Below are 22465 nucleotides of genomic sequence, written 5' to 3'. Positions count from 1 at the left end.
CAGTTGAACATTGTATCTTCATGCAATAAGTAGGCAAGAATCCATGGCTGAACAACTAAGACTCCTTATCCAAATTGTAACACTCAAAAGTCAATAAGCTGCACCATAGAAATGCCAAAAGTACTACTGTACAATTACTCACACAACTGATTGGAGTCACTACTAGCATTTGATGCAATCACATAGATTGAGAATATGTTGCAACCAAAACATTAAGAAGAAATCGTGAAAAAAAGAGGCTTGATTTGAAAGAAAATAGATTAAATACAGTAGTAATAGCAACTGACCCAGAATTCCTTTGGAATTTTAGGCAATGCATCAACAAACAAAGTATTCTCCTTTGACAATAACAAGTATTTCCTACTTTCACATTCTATTCTTAAGGATAACCTATTGTAAGGGTTCTCTAACCATTCCTTGTTTTTCTTCCCTTTTTTTGCTTTACCTGTTAGAACACTAGTTCATTATGCCAGCTTCACCTGGAAAAAACCAGAAGTCAGCATGCATACTCCTTAAAGTTCATGTATTCATTTCCTTCCGAAACCATTCGTGATGCCAAATCTTCCATAACTCTTGAATTTATCATTCTGAACTCCATCTCTTGTAGTTAGATACAATCCCCTCCAGTTACCACCATTGCTCTTACTAAGACCACCACTAAAAGCTGGAAAAAGCAAAAGAGAGAGGTCTGTTTAAGAAGTGCAAGGTGGTAAACGGACAGAACTTTTCCTATTTTTCCAACAAATATATTGCTGATCCATAACAATGATATGAACATAGTTACTAAAGCATAGATGCAAATTTTCACTAGATGCACCGCTGATATGCTTCCCAGGGTTCCATACATAACCACTCCATTAACAGGAGAAAGCATCTTACTCTAGTGATGAAAGCAAATTGTACATGCAACAATAGTGAATGAAAATATGAATGTTCACTTAGTACCATTTTCCTGAACCAGGATTACGATACTTTTAATATTTCTTACTATAATGTAATTCAAAAACTTTGGTTTTCTCTTACATACGAGGCACACATTATCACTAGTTAGATAGCTAAGCAAGTTAACATGATCATGTTATGATAATTCTGCATGTTATAAAATGGAAATTAAATTTGTACTTGCCTCGTGTTGTGGCTTTCTTCTCCTCCACATAAGCTTTGCGTCCTCCAATCATGACAGGTGATGCCTAATGTTTCAAAGGTTAAGATACTTTACTATAGTAGAGACACATTCAAAATTTCATAATAATGTAATGGCAGAGAAGGCCGAAGAGACATATATCAGCAAATGACGGGGATAAATTAGTCCCAAAGGAAGAAGTGAGGAATAGGAACTCACTTCCTTATGTATGCATACCTTTAAATAATTAGAGTAGAGAAAGTTAATTCAGTCTTATCTTCAATAATGGAATAATTTAGAATTCAGAGAAACACCTGAATTGCAGACTGCATGGAAAGTGATGACTGAAACTCAACAAAGCCAAAGCAGAAACGCTCAATCTGCAAGCATAAATGCAAGAAGAGTAAGTTTTAGTATAATATATAAAAATAAGCACAATGTTAAAAAACATTAAAAACTGCCACACACCTTATTGCTTCTGATTTGGATGCCACCAAACTTAATAGGTCCAAATTTCTTGAATTCCTCCTCAACTTGAGGAATTGTAGCATCTAGAGGCAAGTTCCTAATGTAGATGGAGTATCCCTTTACTGTAGGTGCCACAATGAATGATTGTTAGAACATAAGACTTATGAACCGTAGTGTCGACTCCAAATGAAAGAGACAAACCTTCAGAGGTTGAAATGCTAGTACTAGCTGGAATTGCAGGGCGAGGGTTAGTAGGCTTGGATACTAGTACAGTTGGTTTCTTGAGGTCTCTGAGGATATGCGATAGCTCCCCATTTGCAGATCTCACCTATACCAATTTGTAAAAGTAAAAGTGTTCAAAAGATGATCTTGCATGTATAGTACACAATAGGTTAAAATTGTGTGAAGAAGTAAAATGATGTCAGGGGAAATCAATGTATACAATTAAAGATTACCATTCATAAAAGAAACTACTAATTCTTTAGCACAAACGAGGTCAGCATGGAAGATTATTTAGAAAAGGCAACTTAAAATGAAGTGACCACCAATAGGGCAGTCACTTGCAAATCAGGATAATCCTCGGTGACCTGAGTGACTAGACGAAAGAAAAAAGTAGTTACAGTTTCTTTCTAGCAAAGCAGCATAGGAACTCACAACTGCAGCATACGTCGGACGACCATCTTGCAGAGCAGTAGGAATTTTATCTGCAGAGATTGTTTCTGGTTCCTCACATTCACCAATGAACTGGGGCGCATCTTGTTGAATAGCAAGAATTGTGTCCTCAGAAACGGTTTGTGTTTCCCCATATGGCTCAATTGTCTCAGGCACACCTTGCTGAACAATAGTTGTATCCATAGATGCTGTAATAATTTCACTAGATGTATTAGGCACATCTTGCTGAGTAACAGTTTTATCCAGAGAAATTGATTTTTCCTTAATATATGTTTCATCCTCTTTAGCCTTGTTTTCAACAATTACACGTTCATTTCCTGAATGAGCATAAATGTCCTGTGAAATATCATCCTCTGCCTCAGAAATTATTATCTCCGTGCCGGTTACATGGCTACTATCAGAAGGTCCAAACTCTGCATAAGACAAATGGATAGAACTTCACCAATAGATCCAAAATTGTCAGTTAAAGAAATACTATAGAAATTACAAAAGGAAGTTTTTATACCAAAGTCAGGGGATTGGGCAGCTTGTGAAGCATCATCACTAGAGCCATCAGCTACCACGTGATTGATTTCCCCTAGTGCTCTTTCATATAAAAAGCTAACAATGTCATCTGCTAGCATACGAGATTCATCGCAGTATGTTTTCTCTGTTTCATATTCATCAACAGGCTCTGGCACATCTTGCCTAACAACAGGTTCTGTATCCAGAAAAACAGTCTGCGTTTCACTATGTGCGGCATTAGCCTTAGGCATGTCTTGCTGAAAAATAATTGTCTCTGTGGAATCTGTTGGTGTCTTGCTATGCATATGAACCATCATAGGCACATCACATTGAGCAACAGGAGTTGTATCTGAAGAAATAGCTTGAGCGTTGATATATCCATCAACCACTGGATCCACATTAGTTGTATCCTCAACAAATATGCCTCCATCTTTTGACTGAACATAAGTGCACTCCGAAATATCAGCTTCTGGCTCAGATATTACTAGTGCATTGCCCAGAATATGATTATCATCCAGCTTTTCTGAATCTGTCAAACAATAGAGGAGCAATATTAGTTCCAAATTATCAACTAAAAAACTACTATAGTAGAAAAAAACAAATTACCTATACCAATTTCAGGGGCTTGCGGAGAATGCTGAGCATCAGCTAACTTATGACTGGTTTTCGTTGGTTCACCTTCATCCAGAAATCTGAAAATGTCATTGAGGACATAGAATCTTGTGCCCTCCCGTACGGTTAGAAAGAAGGACTGCGTAAATTTACGTCTGACGGTGTCCTTTCCAGTCAAACCTCCGGTGACTAAAACCAGTAGACCTTCTTTGTAGAAGGGTTGTATATCTATAGTGTGTACATCTGTTGTGAAATTCTTAGAGTCCAATGATAGGATCAAATCTTTGATGGCCTGCAAAAGAGATTGTAACGAATAAAAGCCAGAACGATGCAGTCAGTTAGATACTCATATATTTGTAAAAAAGATAGTAAAAATATTTATCAGTGAAATGGAACATTGCATGAGTAAGTTAGACATTCTCCATGACAACACCATAGATCTTGCGGACAATCTTTTACTTGTCGTATAATATTCAGTCTCTCGCGTAAATGATATGTGAATATTAAAACATTGACATTTTAAAGAATAAAAGTTGTTAATTTAGTAGTAAGACAACAGTTTGTATGTCTTAGAAGCACACCTGCAATGTTGTGGCTGATTTCATTACTCCATTGGCATCTGGGCGAGAAATAATGCTTGATTCAAGATAATGCCCGTCAATGTACTCAGGAAATTGATCCATATGATCATAATATACACAAACAAATATCTTTACAATCTTCATCTGAAACAGAATGGAAGTAATATTCTGAGGAGAAATAGGAAGGGAGAAACAAGACATAAACCAAAAGAACCAATTGGTACCAGATCTAGAGATACGAGAGAAGCAGGAGTAGCACTTGGCAATGCCATGTCTGCACGATTAAAGTAGTACCAGAATTTACAGCTCAAGAAGAGACTCAATTTAAAAGGCAATGGCTCTTCTTAGAAAAGGTATAGACAGTATAATAGACAGGATAAGAAAGAGAAAATCACACTTTAATTCGACATATAAACAAACACAGAAGGAAGAAAAGGATTCATTACCAGTAAGTCTAAATGATACTACAAACAGGACATCCCGATATCTAACAAAAGAAGAGCAACAAAAATCACTTTGATACTCTTGCTAGCCCACCAAAGTGGGCATGAAGGACCCATGTAGGGATAATCAAGATCACATTGTGCCTGAGTTCATGTAGGTGATCCAAAACCATCAAGTTCAGAACTTTTAGAAAATCAAACACAAAATACCAAACGAACTAATCAGAGTTAAAGAGTCAAAAGAAGAACAACAACGCACATTCAAGCTTTACATGTTGGCAAACCAAAGAGAAAAGCGAAGATGTTATAGAATTTTTCTTAGAAAAAAAGGAACACTTTTTGACATATACCCATGACAAGAATAATCCGTAGGAAAAAAAGAGAAGGAAAAGATATGTTACCTTTAACAAGTAGAATTACGGATAACAAGCAAGAAGAGGAGATCTTACCGATGGAAGGAAAGAATACACGGAAGAAGGGACGATATACTTCACTTAGAAGAGAAAAACCCTAGGGTTTAAGAGAGCGATAGATGAGGGAAAGGAGAGAGGAGAGGAGAGGAGAGGAGAGGAGCGAAAGAGAGCAGGCAACGCGCATTCCGCTAACTGAGCTTTAAATAGACGATTATTTTCTAATCCGTACTGGTGAGTAAAAGTGGAGTCATCGACGACTCTAAGTCTAACATATGATCTGAAAGGACAATGCGTAGCCGATTCTTGAGTTCGGTTTCAACGGCTTCCACCATCGAGATTTCGTCAAAATCTCTGTAATCCAATTAGTTTCGGAGATGAATCCAGGAGATTGACATCTATCCAATGATGAGTTATCTTGATCATAATTGGACCTCAAAATAGGCTTTTCTTTTTCTTTTTTTGTTGAGAAAAAATAAAATATGGTATTAATATCGGATAATATAGTGCCTAGAGTTGGACTTTTTAGAAGAATTTTTTTTTTCTTCGATATATAATGAGGCTAATTCATAATTTAAAAGTACCATAAACTAGCATTCTCCGATGCATATAGAGTATAATCCACCAATTTCTCATATTAATCCCTCAATTAAAATCTTCATATTTTTTTTTAATTTTCGATGTAAAATAGGAATATTTTTGGTCATAATTAGATCTCAAAATTGACTTCTTCTTCTTTTTTTTTTTTTGTTCTTTCAAATATTATGAGGCTAATTCTAAATTTAAACAACATTAGTTAGAGAGAAAGAAATAGCATACGACATAATCCACATTTCTCTTATCAATCCCTCTAGATTATGCATTATATACTCAGGTCGTGAAAAAGAATAATATTTGACTATTGTTCGTAGATATTGGATGGTTAATTTATAAATAATGCTCACTCATATATATGTGTAACAAAAAAAGATATAGTAGTAATAAGAAAATCATATTATGTTTGATAATATATATATATATATATGTAAGTATATACTAGTATGCAAACTTAAAGCAAATGTAATTTTAGATTTACCAGAGGATAAATATCCAAAGTAGTGAGTATAAAAAAGCACCCGTCTTCTCCAAAATTCCATCTTTTTCTTTCACGGTTCTCCTCCTCCCTCCAATGGCCGCCTCCGTGAAATCCGTCTTCCAAAACCTGAGAAGATTCTTCAAGAAACCTTGGGAGATCACTGGCCCTTGCTCCGATCCGGAGTACCGGAGCGCCCTCCCCGGAGCCCTTGAGTACCGCCGGTTCTGCCCGGCGACGGCGCCGGCGAAGGCTATCGTCCCCACCTCCGATCCTGAGACGGTATTCGATATCAAGTACTACACTCGTGACCGCCGCCGAGATCGCCCGCCGGTTCGCCGCTTCATCCTGAGGAAGCCCGATGTGCAGAAGATGATTGCGGAGAAGACCTTCGACCCCGCCGCCGATTTCCCAAGGGTGTACCTCACGGCGGCTATTGAGATGGATGAGGTCAAGCGCGGCGAGTACCAGAAATGAGGTCAGTGATGAATCCTTTGTTCTTTTATGTGTATGTTCGGATTTTTGAGGTTTGGATTAGGTTTTTTTTCTGACTTCGATGGAGGCAAAGATGCTTATTTTGATCTTGAACACGAGTATAGCTTGTAGAATGGATGAATCTACGAGAAAACACCTCCGTTTAATCTGCCGCCAAAGGATTCTGGTGAATGGCGATTATCTAAATTAGGGTTCCTTTTGCAACTTCTTTAAAGATATCAATTGTTATTCTTTCTGAAGGGAAGTAAGGGAAAAGCTCCTCTGAAGATCTTTCTTCTGCTCACCCGTTAGTTTGGATCTGATTATGGAAATCAATTTTAGTTATGCAAAGCAGGAAATGAACCTGAAACATTCAGCTAAGAGATTAGAGTACATGGGGAGGGTCTTTTGGGGATAGATCTAGAGACTAGAAACATAGGATATTGGCATGTAAACAGAGATTGTATTAAATTATCTGATGGGGAGAAATGGTTCTATATTACCACAGGGGATAAATAGGATATGAATGAGCAAGAACTCGGTTTTGCTGGAAAAGCTCGACTTGTTAGCTCACTTATAAACTTCTAGTGCCAATTTTTTATTTATATTATGTACGTTTTGTTGTTGATTGTGTGTTATTTGTATTTGGCGAAGACTGCTCTGATTAGTTAGTCCAATTTGGTTGTACTATTTTGATATTCTGTTGAGATTTTCATATCACTTTACACATTTCCCTATTTGTCATTTGCAATCTGATTTATCTATATTTACAGATCGACTCCTGCATTCGCCTAAAAATATTCAAATCCTGTATTAAGTTGATTCTGACATTGATTATAGCAATACAAGGAATTTGTGTGAACACTGTCTGGCAAAGATGTTTTAAAGGGCCACTGTAGCATTGCCTGATTCATGCATAGCCTAGTTTTTGTGTTGCATATGCAGTAAGCTTGTAACATCAACTTTAATAACCAACTTGGGAACTAGGTTTTCTTAAGGATATCTTGGGGTTGCAAGACATCAAGGATAAATTTGGAGAGAACATTCATTAACATGTTTCTAAAGGGACACTGCTGTACCTTTATGTATGTACACTGACAGTAGTATCTTTTCCTTTTGTATGGTACAGTACGTTCTGCTGGATCATATTGGCTTTCCGAACCGTTTCAGATCAACATTTCCAAGTGATTTAATAAGAAAGCTCCAATGAAGCGAAGTATTTTACTGTTGGATATTGCACAAGGGTCATTGTATATAGTTGATTTACTGATGACCTAAAACCTTTGTGCCTTTGTTCCATTCTGAGGCATTTTTTGGGATTTCCTTAGTACCCACTATGCCATTATTGTTACAACCTTAGTATGCTCCATGTGTGCTGTTCCTTAATTGTTAACCTAGCTCAATTTTGCTTCTTTTATGAGTCCCTTCTGTACCTATTCAACAAAATAGTGACTTATCGCGTAATAATCCAATATGCAGTTGCATATTCTATGTGGTCCCACTCTTAACTGAAGATTATAAAGTGAGTGATTTTCTGGTGTGAAAAGTTGCTGAATCTCATAATAATTTTGAAGTTTGCTGGAGAGAACAAGGTAGAAAGATGTGGGTATAGATTGTTAGTAGATCTTTTACTAGTTAATTTTACTGTTTTTTGGCACAATGAACTTCTGGCTAGGTCAAGCATGCTATAGATTGAGCAGTTCTTAAGTGATGTTTTGGGGCCCCATTCCTCTCAGTTAATATCTCCAGAATCGCTTCAACAAGGTCTTTACGATCATTGATACATTAAAACCGTTTGATGCATGAAAGTTAATACCAATATTTTTTTGCTTTATAATAGTCTATTTTATGTTTTCTCATTGACATTAGATCCTTCTTCACTACTGAAATCATTTAGTGTGTAAGAAAGAAAACTAATTTGAAGTTTTCCTTTACCAGGTGGAGCTGTGGGATCATGGCGAAGCAGTTACATGTCTTGCTGCTGCATTTATGTTGAGAGCTGTGCTCTTAGTTTTCCTGGCTTTAGTCATACGCCAGAAACGTTTTCTGTTTTATTTGCTTTTGCACTGCATATTTCTTGCATCAGCAAGTTGGTGATGGTGAAATAAATCATGTAATCGGAGAGCTTTTCTCTTGACTTATGCAGTTGTATTAGAACTCTTTCCCCATGTGTCAGCAATTGGTGCTTAACTGAGACCCATTTGTTTCTGTAATTTGCCTCTGTTTTCTTTCGCTATCCTCCAACCAATTTAAAAGTTGCTGATGTCAAAACTCTCAATTATGCACAAGCAAAAGCTGCAGCCATGTTAATTATAATGCCAAAATTACCAGCTTTAATCTAAAGAAAGAATCGGTTTAAACATTTAGTGATTTTGTACTCCTTCGGAGCATCAGCTTCGTCATTACATTCAGGCAGTCCTCTCGTGCTTTAAAACATAATGAATAATTGAGGCACACTCAATGTGAAGACTTCGACAGGAAGATAGATAGGAAGCATACATCTGTTGATTGATCAGCGTCAGCATGCTCATTATGTTCAAAATCTTGTTTAATGAATTAATAATAGCAAATAAAGCTTCAAACTATAATTAAAACACCAAATTCTGAACAAATTCGCAAACCCACCAAAAGGATTTCAGGTGTCTATGCAACATGATTCACATCTTTCTAAGAATAACACAATTGGCAGGCATTCAGATGTAGGCAAATTCAATGGAACAGGGATTGAAAGTTTCTCAAGTGCATACATCAAGTAAAGCAACATTTCGCACAAGCAATTCAACCTAAACAGAAACTAACCAGACAGAACCAAAGCTATCGCCAAGTTATACGCCACAAAGATATAAGCAACCTCTGAAATAAGGAAATAACAAATTACTCCCCCAAAATTGTTTCACAGAGAAAAATATCCTATTAGTACTTCAATGGTGCGAGAACCTCAAGTTGAGGTCCCAACTTCTCTTCGGCAACCTTCTCTGCCTTCAGGCGCAGTTTTGCAAGCTGCTTCTTCCTATCATATGTAACTTGGGCCTTCTGCTTTCTTTTCTCCTCCAATTCCTATATTCACAAGATTGTATCAATTAATAGCTTATATGAGACCTAAGAAATTAAATATGTTAGTACCAACAATCTACATAGACATAGTTATCATTGGTATCCCATGAAGGTGTGAAGCACTAGCATCTGCATGCAAAAATAAAAATATTTGGAGGTCCACAATATGACTACCAGCCATAATTAAACATTATGAGCAGCACTGACATGATACCCTACCAACAGCAGATTCATATCTTAGCGCATCATCAAACAGATGCGTTTGCTGGAAACATAAAAGGCGACCTTAACAGAAAAAAGAGAGGAGGTAATGAGGCACTTAAAATGCAGAGGAATCTACAGCATAAAAGGGGAAAAAAGTGAGATTCATCCTCCATTTAGAGAGAGAGGGAGGAAATGGATATTTCCCTAATGGATAAACAACCCCTATGACCCTAATCCCTTCAAGAGAAGAAAAGAAGAAACAAATATTTCAACAACCTGATCGGTGCCAGAACAAGTGATATTAGAAACTTGCATTTAACTAAGCAACAAGTCATGCTTGCGCATACACAAAGACCTTGATTTGTATTATATACATACACAAATCATATAAAAACGATCCATATAAAAATAGCATCATAGCCAAACTGAGATAAGTACCAATCGCACAAAGATACTAATGTTCAGCATATTGCATTTACCAAAATAAAACAGTAGTCTCAGGAGCACACATAAGCACATAAGAGAAAGTAGATGTATTTACCTTGATGGTATCATAGTGGCTCCATCCAACCTCGGTGGAAAGCCGTCCCAACAAGCAATACTTGTGCCCAGGCTGAAGCCTCAACACCCTAAAAATACAAAATTTACAACCAGGTCATAATGTAGCATTCAAAATACTATCAAAAATCAAAACTTTCTACTCAAAGTATATCACTGTCACTTACTTGAGTGCATCAGGGATAACCATCCGCTTCATCTTGTCATACGGTGGCGGCACTCCCTCGTACGCCTTGAGCCTGGCCAGCGCAGCCGCCCCACGCTTCGTCTTGTGAGGAATCATCCTAAGATGTATGCAATGAGTTATATAAACAAAAGATCTACTAAAACCGACCCCGAGCGAGAGCAAATCTTTACCCTCGGATGGTGCGCCACAGGATCTTAGCGGGAGCTCTGAAGTGGATGGGGCCATGAGATGGCTTAGTGTTCATGCGCTTGCGAAGGAATCGCAGATACTTCATCTTTTGGCGCACGAGTCCACCGGAGAGGCAGAGCTCCTCGCATCGAACAACAACTACGCGTTGACCGTTGAGAAGCTCCTTCGCGATGATGGAAGCAAGGCGGCCGAGCATGTGGTGGCGCGCGTCCACCACCACCCGGCGAGCGCAGATTCCAGAACCGGACACCATCTTCTCCGACGAGAGAGAGATTAGGGTTTGTATGTGTAAAGCGGCGGCAGGAGCAAAGCCGAGGGTAGGGTTTCGCGAATTTATAGACAGCAGATGGTGTAGGCTTTACGTCTCCTTGATTTATGACCGTTAGATGTAGTAGGTTTTTATGTCTTACACTCGATGACGACCGTCCGATCAGATGATTGTGTATAGTTTAACAACAGGTGAACGAGAAATTTTGGAATTTATTAATCTTTTTATATATAACTCGCTTTTTTTATTTTTTATTTTAAAAAAAAAAGAGAAAGAAATATAACTTATGAGTTTATGATCATGGCCTGAGACTGAAACTATAGTTCATTTATTGCTTGATTCGGGTTCGGGTCAGCGTTCTCACGACTCGCAAGCTGAGGCTGAGCTTGAGCAGTCATAATATTGATTCCAATGGGGGCTGGTTGGAATTGGGATATTGGGTGGATATTTACATCAAAGTTCTTATTGTCAACGCTTGGGGTGTGTGTGTGTGTGTGAGAGAGAGAGAGAGAGAGTCCCCTCCAGGCTGCTTATAAAATCAAGATGCTTATAAATGAAGCTCTGGCCATTTGGTATAGGGGGACATCAAGACATCCTCATGTAACTCGGAAGTCCAATGGAGATTTTATATGTGCAGGAATGGAGGTGGTAAAAAAGACTCATTCCCTGGTATGCACAAATTTTGTTCTTTTTAACTTTTGTCCAACAGTTGCACAAAAATTGAACTATACGTGAATTTTGAAGAACACTTAAAATCTCCCCTAGAAACATCGACCGACAGCAACAACCAAATCTTTATTCCCTGTTTGCTAATAGATCATTTCACCTCTTCAGCAACAGAGAAAGTTTTAGTGTCAAAAATCTAAAACAAAGTATCTTCAAGATGTTTGATAAAAGCTCAACGAAGGAAAAACAGAACCACCGTTGTCATACAGAGCCGTGTAGCTCATTTACATTGATCCATAATGGAGAAAAGTATACAAATCTCCCCAAACTATGAGCATGCCTTTATTTCATGTAACTCTACTCGGAGTGAAAGATGAAGCAAGATATGAGCAGCGATTTGAAGTATATAGCCAACCAATTATTAGGCATGTCATGAGCTTGTTCATTTACTCTTTCCACTGAAACATAAAACAAGAAGAATACAATGAGAATGTTAGTAAGTGGCAGATCAATAAAGTTTAATAATAACGCACTGAAATTCTGAATAGATACAAGCATGTTACAGTCGATGAATTAAAAAAAGAAAAATTCGGAAGCAATATGATGAAGAAGACAAATTCAAATCTGAAATGAATGAAGTTGGAGGCTGACCTTTTACCCCTGTATTGCTTCTTGTCCAGTATTTTCTTCCATTGCTGGTGATCCAACATCATGGCCTTATCAGACCAGCTGTAGAAAAATATTAATCAATATTAAAGGATGTACAAAACTATGTAAAGAAGAACAGGAAATGTATGTAATAATGAGATAAATCCCACAATATAGGTGCACTAGATAGAAATCGCAAGCTGGGGCAATTCATCTTATATTCCACAAGAGAAAATTCACATCATTTTGCCAACCAAAATGACTAACCTTAGATACTGGGGAAGAGTTCCAAGTAACACAGCGTACCAGAGTCCATCATCAGAATTCATAAAAGAAGGCAGAATGCCACTAAGTTTGAATCAACTGGTTGAAGCATGCAAGAATTGTGGATATCAACACGTCTATATTTATTTATTTACATAAAATAGCATCTTGGAAGGAACTCGGAATCCACAAAAGATTTGATTAAAACCCAACTCCTAAAACTAGCGAACCATTGACATTGTCAACATAATGACTTGAAAGCATATTAAATAATGAAGATAATATCTGAAAGCCATACCAATAAAGAGAGAAATTTCTACTTCCTAGCGTCGAAGCATTTAGCAAATGAAACGGGAAAGTGAATCATTTCCCTCATGCTACGAAGCATAAGTTCACATAGAAAAAGGGCATCACTGCTTAAGTGCATCAAAGCTTCATTAAATCCGAAAAATTCAAATGTTATCGGTAATTTTAATCTAATCCGATCAAAGCTCCAAAATTAACGAACAAATAACTGGCAACGTAACGCACTATCGATCAAGAGAGTTCCGATGCTAAACCTTTAATACAGATCGAAAGGAAGAAATCGAGAAAGAGATAGATGGGTGTGACTCACTTAAGGCGGAAGCGACTTGCGAGGTTAGAGGTTTGGGAGTTGAACCACGCGACGGTGGCGAAGGCGAAGCATCCCGACCACGTCGCCACGAGTCGCTCCGGGTCGGAGTGCGGCACACCCGAGTCACCCCGGTACGCCTTCGACAGCATCTCTTCCATCTCTCTCTCTCTCTCTCTCTCTCTCTCTCTCTCTCGATCGAGGAGTAACGAGGAAAGATTCGAGAACAAATCAATCAACTTTTATACGAGAAAGATCGATGGATGGACGCGTGGACGGTCGCGATTCAAAGTAGCGGGGAGGATTACTTGGGCAAGGGTTCACCGTTCAGCAACCGTCTTACCGGCAGTTACGGGCGGTAACGTATCGGATCCGGGTAAGCAACTCGATCCAATCAGTAGCTAAACAAAGATGCTAGCCTATAACAAGGTTATATTGGCAAACCCGATTCAATTAGGAAGAAGCTTGTTAATTAACAAGGTTATCGATATCAGGTTGCTGCATCTCTCTTCTATAGTACTACAAGTGAATTCAATCAAACATAAGAAGCTTTGCTTTGTATTCCTTTGGTAATCACCAGTGAATAAGAAAAGGTGGCTTTGAACCTTAAATTGCTTGGATATTCTGAGTAACAGAGGAAAGAAAAAAAGGTTTTATAGGCAAACAAATTGTCAATGTTCTTCATGGCAAGTTATGAATGAGAGGATCAACAATAATGAGAAAAATCAAATTCATCCCATCATCTAACAAGACCAAGTTGGGCAATTCTTTTGCCAGGTGAGGATATGTTTTGCTGCCTCATACATCTTCTAAGAAGTCATCCTTGTACTTATCTTTACTAGAGAAAATAGGGTTAAACTGAGTAGGCCATCATCAATTACCATTCAGGTCATGGCTAATACTCCATTATCTTCATCTCTGGGTCCTTGCAATTGCCTCTTCACCAGTGCTGTATAGATGCCATTGCTGCTGAGTAGTTCATCATGGGTACCACTCTCAACTATCTGGCCATCGGAGACAACTGCAACAGTATCTGCACTTTTGACCGTCGAGAGCCGGTGCGCTATCACGAGTACAGTCCTTCCTTTCATTAGAGAATCCATCGCATCCTGTAGCATACCGAGGAGTAGTTATTGAACTAGGAAGTAAACGAGCATATAAGTACGACATTTAAGAACCAGAAAGATATAATAATTCAGTAGTCACCCTTGACTGATCGTAGAACTGATTCATGAAATCTCAAGTTTCTGCCAAAGGGAATGATTAGTTATACCTGAACCAGATATTCACTTTCGGCATCCAGAGCGCTTGTAGCCTCATCCAAGAGAAGTACCCGTGGGTTCATGAGTAAGGCTCTTGCAATAGCAACTCTCTGTTTCTGGCCACCAGAAAGTCTTACTCCTCGTTCACCAACAAAGGTTTTGTATTTATCAGGAAATTTAGATATAAATTCGTGCGCATTTGCCATTCTCTGCATATTAGCAGATATAGTTACAAAATACATCTTTAGAGAAGATCCAGTGCATGCTCATATTAAACTTACAGCAGCATTCTCTATGTCAGAAATGCTAGCATTGCCTTCCATTCCATAAGCAATATTTTCTTCAATGGAGCAGTTAAAAAGGATAGGTTCCTGGCTCACTATGCTAACCTGCAATGTTAGGATTGATCATGAGTAATTACACTAAGACTAATAAAATTTATGAATTCCAACTTAAAACAAATAATCAAACTCTCAAAACCAGTACTCTATCAGCAGATTGCATTTGACTTCAGATTTTCAACCCTTTCTATCTTCAGGAGAGTTTATTTGTTAGATCTATGCACCAATTGCTTGACTACATAGATCCCAATTTTAATGCAAAGGTGACAAATTAGAAATAATCATACAAAATTGTCTCATCCAATGGCATCACCAGTTGCCGAACATTTTAGAACATTGTTTCGGTGACTACTGACTAGAAATGAAGGGATGAATTTGCACAATTTATGGACAATTACGGGATAGTCTTGGTTAGATAAATGTATTTATAAGTCAATGTTATCTTCCCCTTTCTCTAAGATCTCTTTCTCTACTCTCTAATTCATTCTCTTACCATAGCAAAATAAATTATATTGATAAATGCCTACTATTAATTCTAGATATTGGACCTAAATAATCCAATTGCATTCACCAGTTGACTGTAACTGCCAGATATCCAAGGTAACATCATGAATTTGATATACCATGTAAAGAGATGGGACCAAGAATTCAAGATATTAATTCCTATTTTTCATATGGATGTGCAACCTCATAACATTTCGGTTCTAAGAAATTCATCACTCCAAGCAGCAAATTTTTCATGCATACAACTCTTCACAAATTTAGACATGAAAATGCTATTATCTCAAGCTTAAATTCCAATGGCACATGATGAACTGGTTAGATAACTTCAGATGGACCTGCAAAATCTCAGGATTTCAAGAAGCAGCACAACAAAGACCAAGGATATTACCTTCCTGTGGAGAAAATGATGTGATATTTCTACCAGTGGAACACCGCTTAATAAGATCTTCCCCTTGAGTGGATCATAAAACCGTTCAATCAAATTTGCTATGGTGGTCTGCAGGGGCATGCCATATGCAATGTGTTAGAGAAATCCTATAAGTTCAAAAAGATCAAAGACTAGTATATCTATATCAAGTAGGGAAATTACTTTTCCACCACCGCTAGGCCCGACGAGTGCAACCTTTGATCCAGGCATCAACTTTAATGTAACCCCCTGCAGTTAGTAAACGTTGGAGATAAAATCCTTTTAGATATGCACCAGTTTCAAAACTTATAGAGCTAGTACTATACATTCCTTCTGATTGCTATATTAGAAATAGTAATCCAGAAATGCCATCAGAACGAAATAGATGCAATATTAGTTAATTTTATAATAACATGTGTATATGGTCTTTAAAAGCATATCCGTCTGCTCTGGACTTGAAGTAATTGCTATTAGTTTCCCAAGGACAGTAAACCTAAATGCTTCTTTGACATAGATATATCATCCACTTCACTGGCAATTTAGAAAGCAGAACAACCTGCTCTCACCGTATATGCCCACATGAATACAATTTCGTCAAAAGGAAAAAAGGAGCAGCATTTCCCAATTGCAGTTAAAGATTATCCAAACAACCAAAATTATGACAGGTCTCAATTTGACTATCTGTTGAAAAAAAAAATGGTGGTTACCTTGAGAACCATGTGAGTAGGGCGAGAAGGATATGCAAACCAGACATCATCCAGCTCAACATCTCCATCTTCGTCCCTATCACCAAAACCAAGAACATTTATTAGCTACAAAAATAATTTGGGGGATACTAGATTCATAAGAAGAAGACTAGGGCTCACGGATCACCAACCCTATTGGACATTTATCCCCAGACTTCGGCATGGAGGAAACACGGTCCAGAAGCTGGAAAACTCTCCTGCTTGCACCTGAAGCTTTCATGACTGTCGTGTATAACCCTGATAGGGCAGACACCGCAGAACCAACTGCAGTTGACTTGTGACAAGATTAAGTCACTTTCGGTAAATTTTCATTGTTGAACATGTATGAAGATCATTGCTGATGTATAGATAACTCTGGTTAGCATTAAAGAATCCGAAATATACCTGTAAGGCTGTAAAGAATGAACGATGTGAGAGCACCAGTTGTCATGGAGCCATATATAGTTAAATAAGCTCCATATATCACCACTGCAATGACCGACAATGTTGATGCTGCATTCAGACCTCCAGAGAAGAGACCAACAACTTTCTACAGAAAACATGAGTAATGATCAGAATATGCGAATTTACACATTCAAATCTACAAAACAGGCAATTACTCACAGCTTGCTTGAGCCCAAGCTTCAAAGTTTCATCTACTTTTTCAGAATAGCGTGAAATCTCATGATCCTCTTGTGCAAAGGATCTGACTGTGCGTATAGCGCCAAAAGATTCCTGGATTGAAAACTCACTATTTAGATTGTAGTTCATGTTTGATAAGTTGTGGAGGTAACTGTATTCCAATTTCAAAGTAGTATAAATCTTTCTAGATGATGTCAAAGTAAAGATATTGGAACTAATTTTCATTTCTTGTCCCTAATATCAGTTACTACCTATCCTTTATTTTGGAAATTAATTTATTTTTGTCAAAGCATGTTATCACCAAATTCTTTCCCCTGTTTTGGCATAATCACCAAATAAATCGACTTGACATAGTAACATGGCTTGAGCAAACCTCAGCAATGGATGCAGCTACAGCTGCTGCAGCCTGAGTCTTATGTGAAAGTTCACGAAGATAACGCCCAAACTTGCGCACTGCAACTGATATAGCAGGAACAATAACAAGTGCCAACACTGTTGAAAGAGAACAGTGACACATTTATCAGAACAACTACAAGTTAACTTTTTCTTACAAAACAAGTATTTTGATTGATAACAGAATCTGAAGCAGTTAGCATCTTCTGTACGGAATTGGAATCCTTGATGGCTCAGATCTAGAACTAAGACATAAAGGAGAGACAAGAAGGCAAAACTTGGGAAGAAGCACAAATATCCCTTCTTCAATCAATGTTTGTGAAGATCTACGTAGAGAGATTCAGAATAAGTACATAAAGATAGAAATAAATATCCCTACTTCAATCAATATTTTCTGTCTTTGAGAAAAACAATAGAATAATAGCTCCCACGATCACAAGTCTCAGTAAGTCAATTGATATAGGTTGAGGCCCATAAATATGGCTATGTCCTCTATGCCAGGACTTCTAGCTTCTGACAGACATAGAAGGCTTCCCTCTTCATGGATTATATGGTCAATAGCTTGTCAACTTTCGAGTATTTTAAACAATAGAACGGGTATAGCTTATATGGATGGAGTCTACAGATCATTGGCCAGACATATTTAGCTATAGCTTATCACTACAACAATAAATTCATTCCCTTAAAGATACGTTTACAGTCACATATTACAAAGCAATTCAACAATCTCAGAAGACATTCACACTTACATGTTAATTTCTTTGATGTTGCAAACATAAAACAAAGACCAATAAGCGTCGTCGTAATATTGCGCAAGGCCTCCGACAGATTGGTGGTTGCTGCATTCTTTATGATCTGTGTATCTTCAGAGAGTCTACTTAGAAGCTCCCCAGTTCGAGTCACATCATAAAATGCTATTTCCTATCAAAAAATATCAAGAAAATAATGAAAAGGGATGGATTTGAATGGAACTAAAAATTTACAGAAGAAAATTTGAGGATAGGAGTTACCTGGTTTATAAGATGACCAAACAAGTCCTTTCTTAATCGTGCAACTACTCTTTCACTGGCAGAATTAAACAGCCATGCCCGCAATGCAGTGCAAATCGAACTGAAAAAATGCTCTACATTACTTATCAGATTTGTCTTAATATACTAACCTGTAATCAATGTCTCAATAATTTATTGAGTCTAAGAAGCAAAACATGATTCCATCATGGGAAAGTCCCAGAAAATATGCTGCTTTTAAAACTATTGTGCAAAGTTGAGGCAGTAGAAATAGCAATGCTCTTGTACTTTAAAATTTAATCATCAGAAGAATGTAGATGCTATATCATTTCTTCCTCGAAGATCTCATTCTATGAATCCAAGTTCTAGTATATCAGTTCTAAACTTGATACAGGTCCCCGCTGGAAATTCACCATTCCATAAAAAGACAAATTTGAGCAAGAAATAATTTGAGCTAAGACGCGCAACACTATCTATCAAATAAGGTCTTATTAGAGAATCAAAACATAGCCTAAAAGTTCTTCTTGTGTTCATCTAGATTCTCATTGTAAAGAATCACAATTTGGAAGATCAAATAAAATTAAATATGGAACAACAATGTATGAAACTTGCATGTGCAGAATGTGCAGATACACGATTGCACACATCATTTATGCATGATTTAGTAGTTATTTATACCAAGTCAAAAACACCGGCTGGTAAGGATCTGCCACATAAATGCTGAACACATGCATTTCAACTACAAGGTTTGGTACATGAGATCCAAACACCAGCACTACGGAGGGAGGAAACTTAAAAAATTCTTTGTTAAAAGACTAAAGTATCAACTCAGCAGTTAGCAGTATCAAAAGAAATCAAAGATGAGTGCAAAATCTTTTGCAGGGAAAAAGAATAAGAAGAATGACATATATGTGATAAGAGAATTAAAGTAAGCAGTATGGAACATGTACCGCACTAAGAATGAGGATTTTAAAAATGTATATATAGGAAGGTAGGAAGTACCCTGTGACAACTATAACCACAATCTGTATTATAGTGTTCTTCACTGCATTGAAAGCTTCAGCTCGCTGTTCAGGTTCTCGAACATCTCTTGACACAATGTCTATTATCTTTCCACCATATTTAGGCTGCAATTTCAGATTAAAAAACTTCCCGATGAGAAAACATGACATGCAGTTTGACAGGAAGTAATATAAAGTTACTTATAGGAAGAGACAAACGGCACATTCAGTTCAACTCAAATGTGCTTTAGGCTTCTAATTGTCTTTAACTCTTTATATCATGAAAATCCTTGAATGGTATAACAGAATGTTTTTTGAAGCATAATTGGCTCAGAAAGTAAACAAGCTAGTTAATTATTTTAAATTATGGATGATTAGCTCATTAATGGAATAGAATTATACAAGTGATGGATATTAGTTGGTAGACAAGGCTTCACCCTAGTGGAAAAACTCAAGGTGGTGTATCAGAAAAAAAAAAACCAATAAAAGTATATGAGAAAAGTGTACCTACAATTAGAATACTGCTAAAAGATGCTATCAGTAATGCTATGGTGGCAAGAACCAGTATACCGGTATCAGGTTTTGCCTGCAGCAAAATCACGAGTCAATAAACTCAGAAACACTTTCGTCATTGCACACAAAGAGAGGAAAGGTTACTGGCTTACCAGCCGAAAAACTCTGCAAAACCCGACATTTGCTGGCTGAGGTTCACAGTGCAGTACAGTCAGTGACATTTTTAACTAAAAAGTATAGTAAACTTAAGCATCCAAGAAAGAGGGAGATAATTTGAGACAGAAGCACCTGAACTGCACTACCCTCTTCAAGATCTGACAGCCCCTGGTTGGATGATTCCTATATAGTGTAATTGGCATTCATGAGGTATGCAACTATGAAACTGATCGAGATAACAAGCAATTTCCATATGTAACTGAGAAGATAGTTGAGCATTTAAAAAGCATGAAGTCCAAGCATTTGACAAGTTACGATTTTGCTGTGAGAACCCGTACCTAATATCAAGCTAGATATAAGATATTGGACTCTGGAGATGGAAAGAAAGAATCTTTTAAGTTAACTGACGAAATTAGAAAAGAAATCCTCTCGCACAGTCAAAGACCTGCCGAGATTAGCATCAACTACCACACAAAAATTAATTTCTGGCATCAAAAGCCGGAAGGATTGTTTGCCTAATTTGATGAGTTGTTCACGATTCCCAAATCAGAGCCCAAATATAGAACTCATAGAACACATTAGAAAAGAAAAAAATTACGGCTAATCCTACAGTACCGACATACCCAAAACATCATTGTATCCAATCATTTACTAGAAAGGGACAAAGAAATCAAGAATAACAAAGAAAAATCCGAAGCTAAGCTAAACCCATATGCCCAATTCCAAGAATCACTAGCAAGGCAAGGACAAAATGATCAGATGTTTGTTGCGTCATTACAACCTTCTTTTTTAACGTCGGACAAAAAAAAACACACACACACACACCTTTCCTCGTCTCCAACGTACCTCATGGTTCAACAACGGCATCCGACTACTCGCGGCGGTTTTAATCCGAAAATTCTTCCCCATGGCGGAGGAAGGAGACGAAGATGGTCGATCCGAACGAGAAGAAACGAGGAGGAGAGTGAGAAAACTTAGCAAGATGATCCGAGAATCTTGGCCACACGAGACGAGAGCTCAACCGCGACGAGACTTGTTCGTTTGCCCTCGATTTCTGTGGTCATTTAATGGAAACTTATCGTCCTCAGTACGGTCGTAGCCAGCAAAAGATCAAAAGAATAAGAATTAAGAAAAAAATCGATCAAGAGCGTGAAAAGAGGGGAGATCACATCTGAGGAAGCATCAGAGCAGTGGAGCTGTGCGTGGAATTCCCGAGCAAAGGAACCAAAATGACTCGTTTCCGATTCACCAGAACGTCGATATAGAATAAGACAACAACAACTAAGACAATAAAAATAACAACTTTGGCATAATGGTGGCATTTGTGCATCCAGTACTCGCCCTTGTTGTCTTGTGTGGATTAATTACACTTAGTTGTTTTTAATTATCACTGTTTTCAATTTCATATTTTTATATTTATTAACTAATATTTTATCCTTAGAAAAAAATTACTCTAACCACTTTTTTATTCTCTTTCGTCTCGCTTAGTCTTCTCTTCCGATCATTATAAATATTATAAAAAAAGACTGAATAACTCATACCAATATTAAACTTATTCAATTAGCGAAGGAGACTTAAGATCTTATGATGGTTTGATTTCGATCCGAACATATATTTTTCTCTCGGACATAGGAAAAGTTATCAAATATGCACGGTCGATGCATTAGTGGAATCCCCACTAAATATCTTATCATGAGGACATTTTAGGTTTAACCTGAGCCAATAGGAGCCACTTGGGTCCAAAACTTCACACATATTTGGACTTATAAAACTTAGTTCAGATTTAGAAATAACTCAGAAACTATAGCAAAGATGTTGTATAAATATTCTCGGGTTCGAATCATAAACACCACTGAGTATTTATTTCTCTCTCTCTCTCTTAAAAGAAAAAATCAAGGGAATTAACTGAGTCTATGTTGCCATCCAGAATTGCATGTGTTATAAGTAAAGGTTAAAACATCCATCATATAGATAGATCTAAGATCTTAATTGCTTTAAGAACAGCGACGAGTATGTAGTCCAGATTCTATTCTTCGTTATCGCAATCTACAAGAGAATCTTACTATTCGGGAAAAGGAGATATCAAACATCTTTTGAAGAGTCTGCATGATCTTAAACGAACACATAATCTAACGTTTTGACATCCTCTTTTTGTCCAGTTATGCTTTGAGATTAGCTATCACATCATGTTTCACACCCTGCCCAAATTTAATTACTTGTTGTAATGTCAGGGGGGACAAGAGAATATATATATATGTAGCATTATCAGTGACAGGGTCCTATGAAAGGTAACATTAGTTAAGAAGGGGTAATAATCTACCACCAGTTTTACTATCTTAGAAATCTATACTGTAACCTTTAAGATGATTTTTAAAATATATATTTATATATATCACCGATTAACTCGAATAATGTCTATCATTTTCTTACTTTTGAGCTATTAGGTCTACTATATTTTATAGATGATGAGTCAATTATGCATCAAAGTGGCGATCGCAGTAGATT

The 22465-nt window shown here is 37.4% G+C and overlaps 5 protein-coding genes across 7 annotated transcripts; 1 reads left to right on the top strand and 4 right to left on the bottom strand.

The window, feature by feature from the left end:
- Positions 1–93: 93 nt before the first annotated feature.
- Positions 94–4981, bottom strand: LOC140761850 (nuclear transport factor 2-like). 3 transcript variants are annotated; one of them, XM_073099336.1, is made up of 11 exons: positions 4853–4981; positions 4185–4234; positions 3961–4128; positions 3374–3671; positions 2769–3296; positions 2246–2676; positions 1793–1919; positions 1592–1713; positions 1438–1503; positions 1127–1190; positions 94–664 (listed from the first exon to the last, which is right to left on the bottom strand). In XM_073099336.1, the coding sequence occupies exons 2-11, from the start codon at positions 4230–4232 to the stop codon at positions 528–530; spliced, it is 1989 nt and encodes a 662-aa protein (XP_072955437.1). In that variant the 5' UTR covers positions 4233–4234; positions 4853–4981; the 3' UTR covers positions 94–527. The 3 variants fall into 3 exon arrangements, with proteins under 3 accessions (XP_072955437.1, XP_072955438.1, XP_072955439.1); XM_073099337.1 differs by having other exon boundaries at positions 3380–3671; XM_073099338.1 differs by having other exon boundaries at positions 3961–4104.
- Positions 4982–5939: 958 nt separating this feature from the next.
- On the top strand, positions 5940–8572 carry LOC140762794 (uncharacterized). The gene is made up of 2 exons (XM_073100748.1): positions 5940–6363; positions 8298–8572. Exon 1 carries the CDS (start codon positions 5982–5984, stop codon positions 6360–6362), a length of 381 nt encoding a protein of 126 aa, XP_072956849.1. The 5' UTR covers positions 5940–5981; the 3' UTR covers position 6363; positions 8298–8572.
- A 487-nt stretch (positions 8573–9059) lies between these two features.
- LOC140762727 (large ribosomal subunit protein uL13w-like) lies at positions 9060–10872 on the bottom strand. Its single transcript, XM_073100646.1, has 4 exons — positions 10533–10872; positions 10343–10459; positions 10159–10246; positions 9060–9416 (listed from the first exon to the last, which is right to left on the bottom strand). The coding sequence occupies exons 1-4, from the start codon at positions 10802–10804 to the stop codon at positions 9273–9275; spliced, it is 621 nt and encodes a 206-aa protein (XP_072956747.1). The 5' UTR covers positions 10805–10872; the 3' UTR covers positions 9060–9272.
- Positions 10873–11596: 724 nt separating this feature from the next.
- On the bottom strand, positions 11597–13226 carry LOC140763093 (uncharacterized). Its single transcript, XM_073101139.1, has 3 exons — positions 13014–13226; positions 12137–12214; positions 11597–11943 (listed from the first exon to the last, which is right to left on the bottom strand). Exons 1-3 carry the CDS (start codon positions 13169–13171, stop codon positions 11928–11930), a joined length of 252 nt encoding a protein of 83 aa, XP_072957240.1. The 5' UTR covers positions 13172–13226; the 3' UTR covers positions 11597–11927.
- A 413-nt stretch (positions 13227–13639) lies between these two features.
- Positions 13640–21288, bottom strand: LOC140763092 (ABC transporter B family member 25). The gene is made up of 18 exons (XM_073101137.1): positions 21130–21288; positions 20807–21014; positions 20093–20143; positions 19957–19992; positions 19803–19877; positions 19293–19417; positions 18294–18393; positions 18033–18204; positions 17264–17382; positions 16873–16983; positions 16654–16798; positions 16401–16533; positions 16231–16306; positions 15707–15772; positions 15506–15613; positions 14554–14661; positions 14284–14481; positions 13640–14119 (listed from the first exon to the last, which is right to left on the bottom strand). Exons 2-18 carry the CDS (start codon positions 20867–20869, stop codon positions 13895–13897), a joined length of 1911 nt encoding a protein of 636 aa, XP_072957238.1. The 5' UTR covers positions 20870–21014; positions 21130–21288; the 3' UTR covers positions 13640–13894.
- Between the last annotated feature and the right edge of the window lie 1177 nt (positions 21289–22465).

The sequence above is a fragment of the Typha angustifolia genome, chromosome 7 (assembly GCF_048772165.1).
Source record: "Typha angustifolia cultivar Huaian chromosome 7, ASM4877216v1, whole genome shotgun sequence".
NCBI lineage: Eukaryota > Viridiplantae > Streptophyta > Magnoliopsida > Poales > Typhaceae > Typha > Typha angustifolia.
Note: the sequence above shows the minus strand (reverse complement) of the source record. Positions and strands in the feature narration are given on the sequence as shown.

Coding starts and splice junctions, on each gene's coding strand:
- LOC140761850 (XM_073099336.1), bottom strand. CDS start 4,232: ATGGCATTGCCAAGTGCTACTCCTGCTTCTCTCGTATCTCTAGATCTG. Junction 3,672..3,960: donor AATCAGCCACAACATTGCAG/GTGTGCTTCTAA, acceptor TCTCTTTTGCAG/GCCATCAAAGATTTGATCCT. Junction 1,714..1,792: donor TAGCATTTCAACCTCTGAAG/GTTTGTCTCTTT, acceptor TGGCACCTACAG/TAAAGGGATACTCCATCTAC.
- LOC140762794 (XM_073100748.1), top strand. CDS start 5,982: ATGGCCGCCTCCGTGAAATCCGTCTTCCAAAACCTGAGAAGATTCTTC.
- LOC140762727 (XM_073100646.1), bottom strand. CDS start 10,804: ATGGTGTCCGGTTCTGGAATCTGCGCTCGCCGGGTGGTGGTGGACGCG. Junction 10,460..10,532: donor CTGTGGCGCACCATCCGAGG/GTAAAGATTTGC, acceptor CATACATCTTAG/GATGATTCCTCACAAGACGA. Junction 10,247..10,342: donor GTTATCCCTGATGCACTCAA/GTAAGTGACAGT, acceptor TTGTATTTTTAG/GGTGTTGAGGCTTCAGCCTG.
- LOC140763093 (XM_073101139.1), bottom strand. CDS start 13,171: ATGGAAGAGATGCTGTCGAAGGCGTACCGGGGTGACTCGGGTGTGCCG. Junction 12,215..13,013: donor GCAAGTCGCTTCCGCCTTAA/GTGAGTCACACC, acceptor ATTTTTCTACAG/CTGGTCTGATAAGGCCATGA.
- LOC140763092 (XM_073101137.1), bottom strand. CDS start 20,869: ATGGGGAAGAATTTTCGGATTAAAACCGCCGCGAGTAGTCGGATGCCG. Junction 19,418..19,802: donor CTTTTAGCAGTATTCTAATT/GTAGGTACACTT, acceptor CTGAAATTGCAG/CCTAAATATGGTGGAAAGAT. Junction 17,383..18,032: donor AACATCAAAGAAATTAACAT/GTAAGTGTGAAT, acceptor CTCTTTCAACAG/TGTTGGCACTTGTTATTGTT.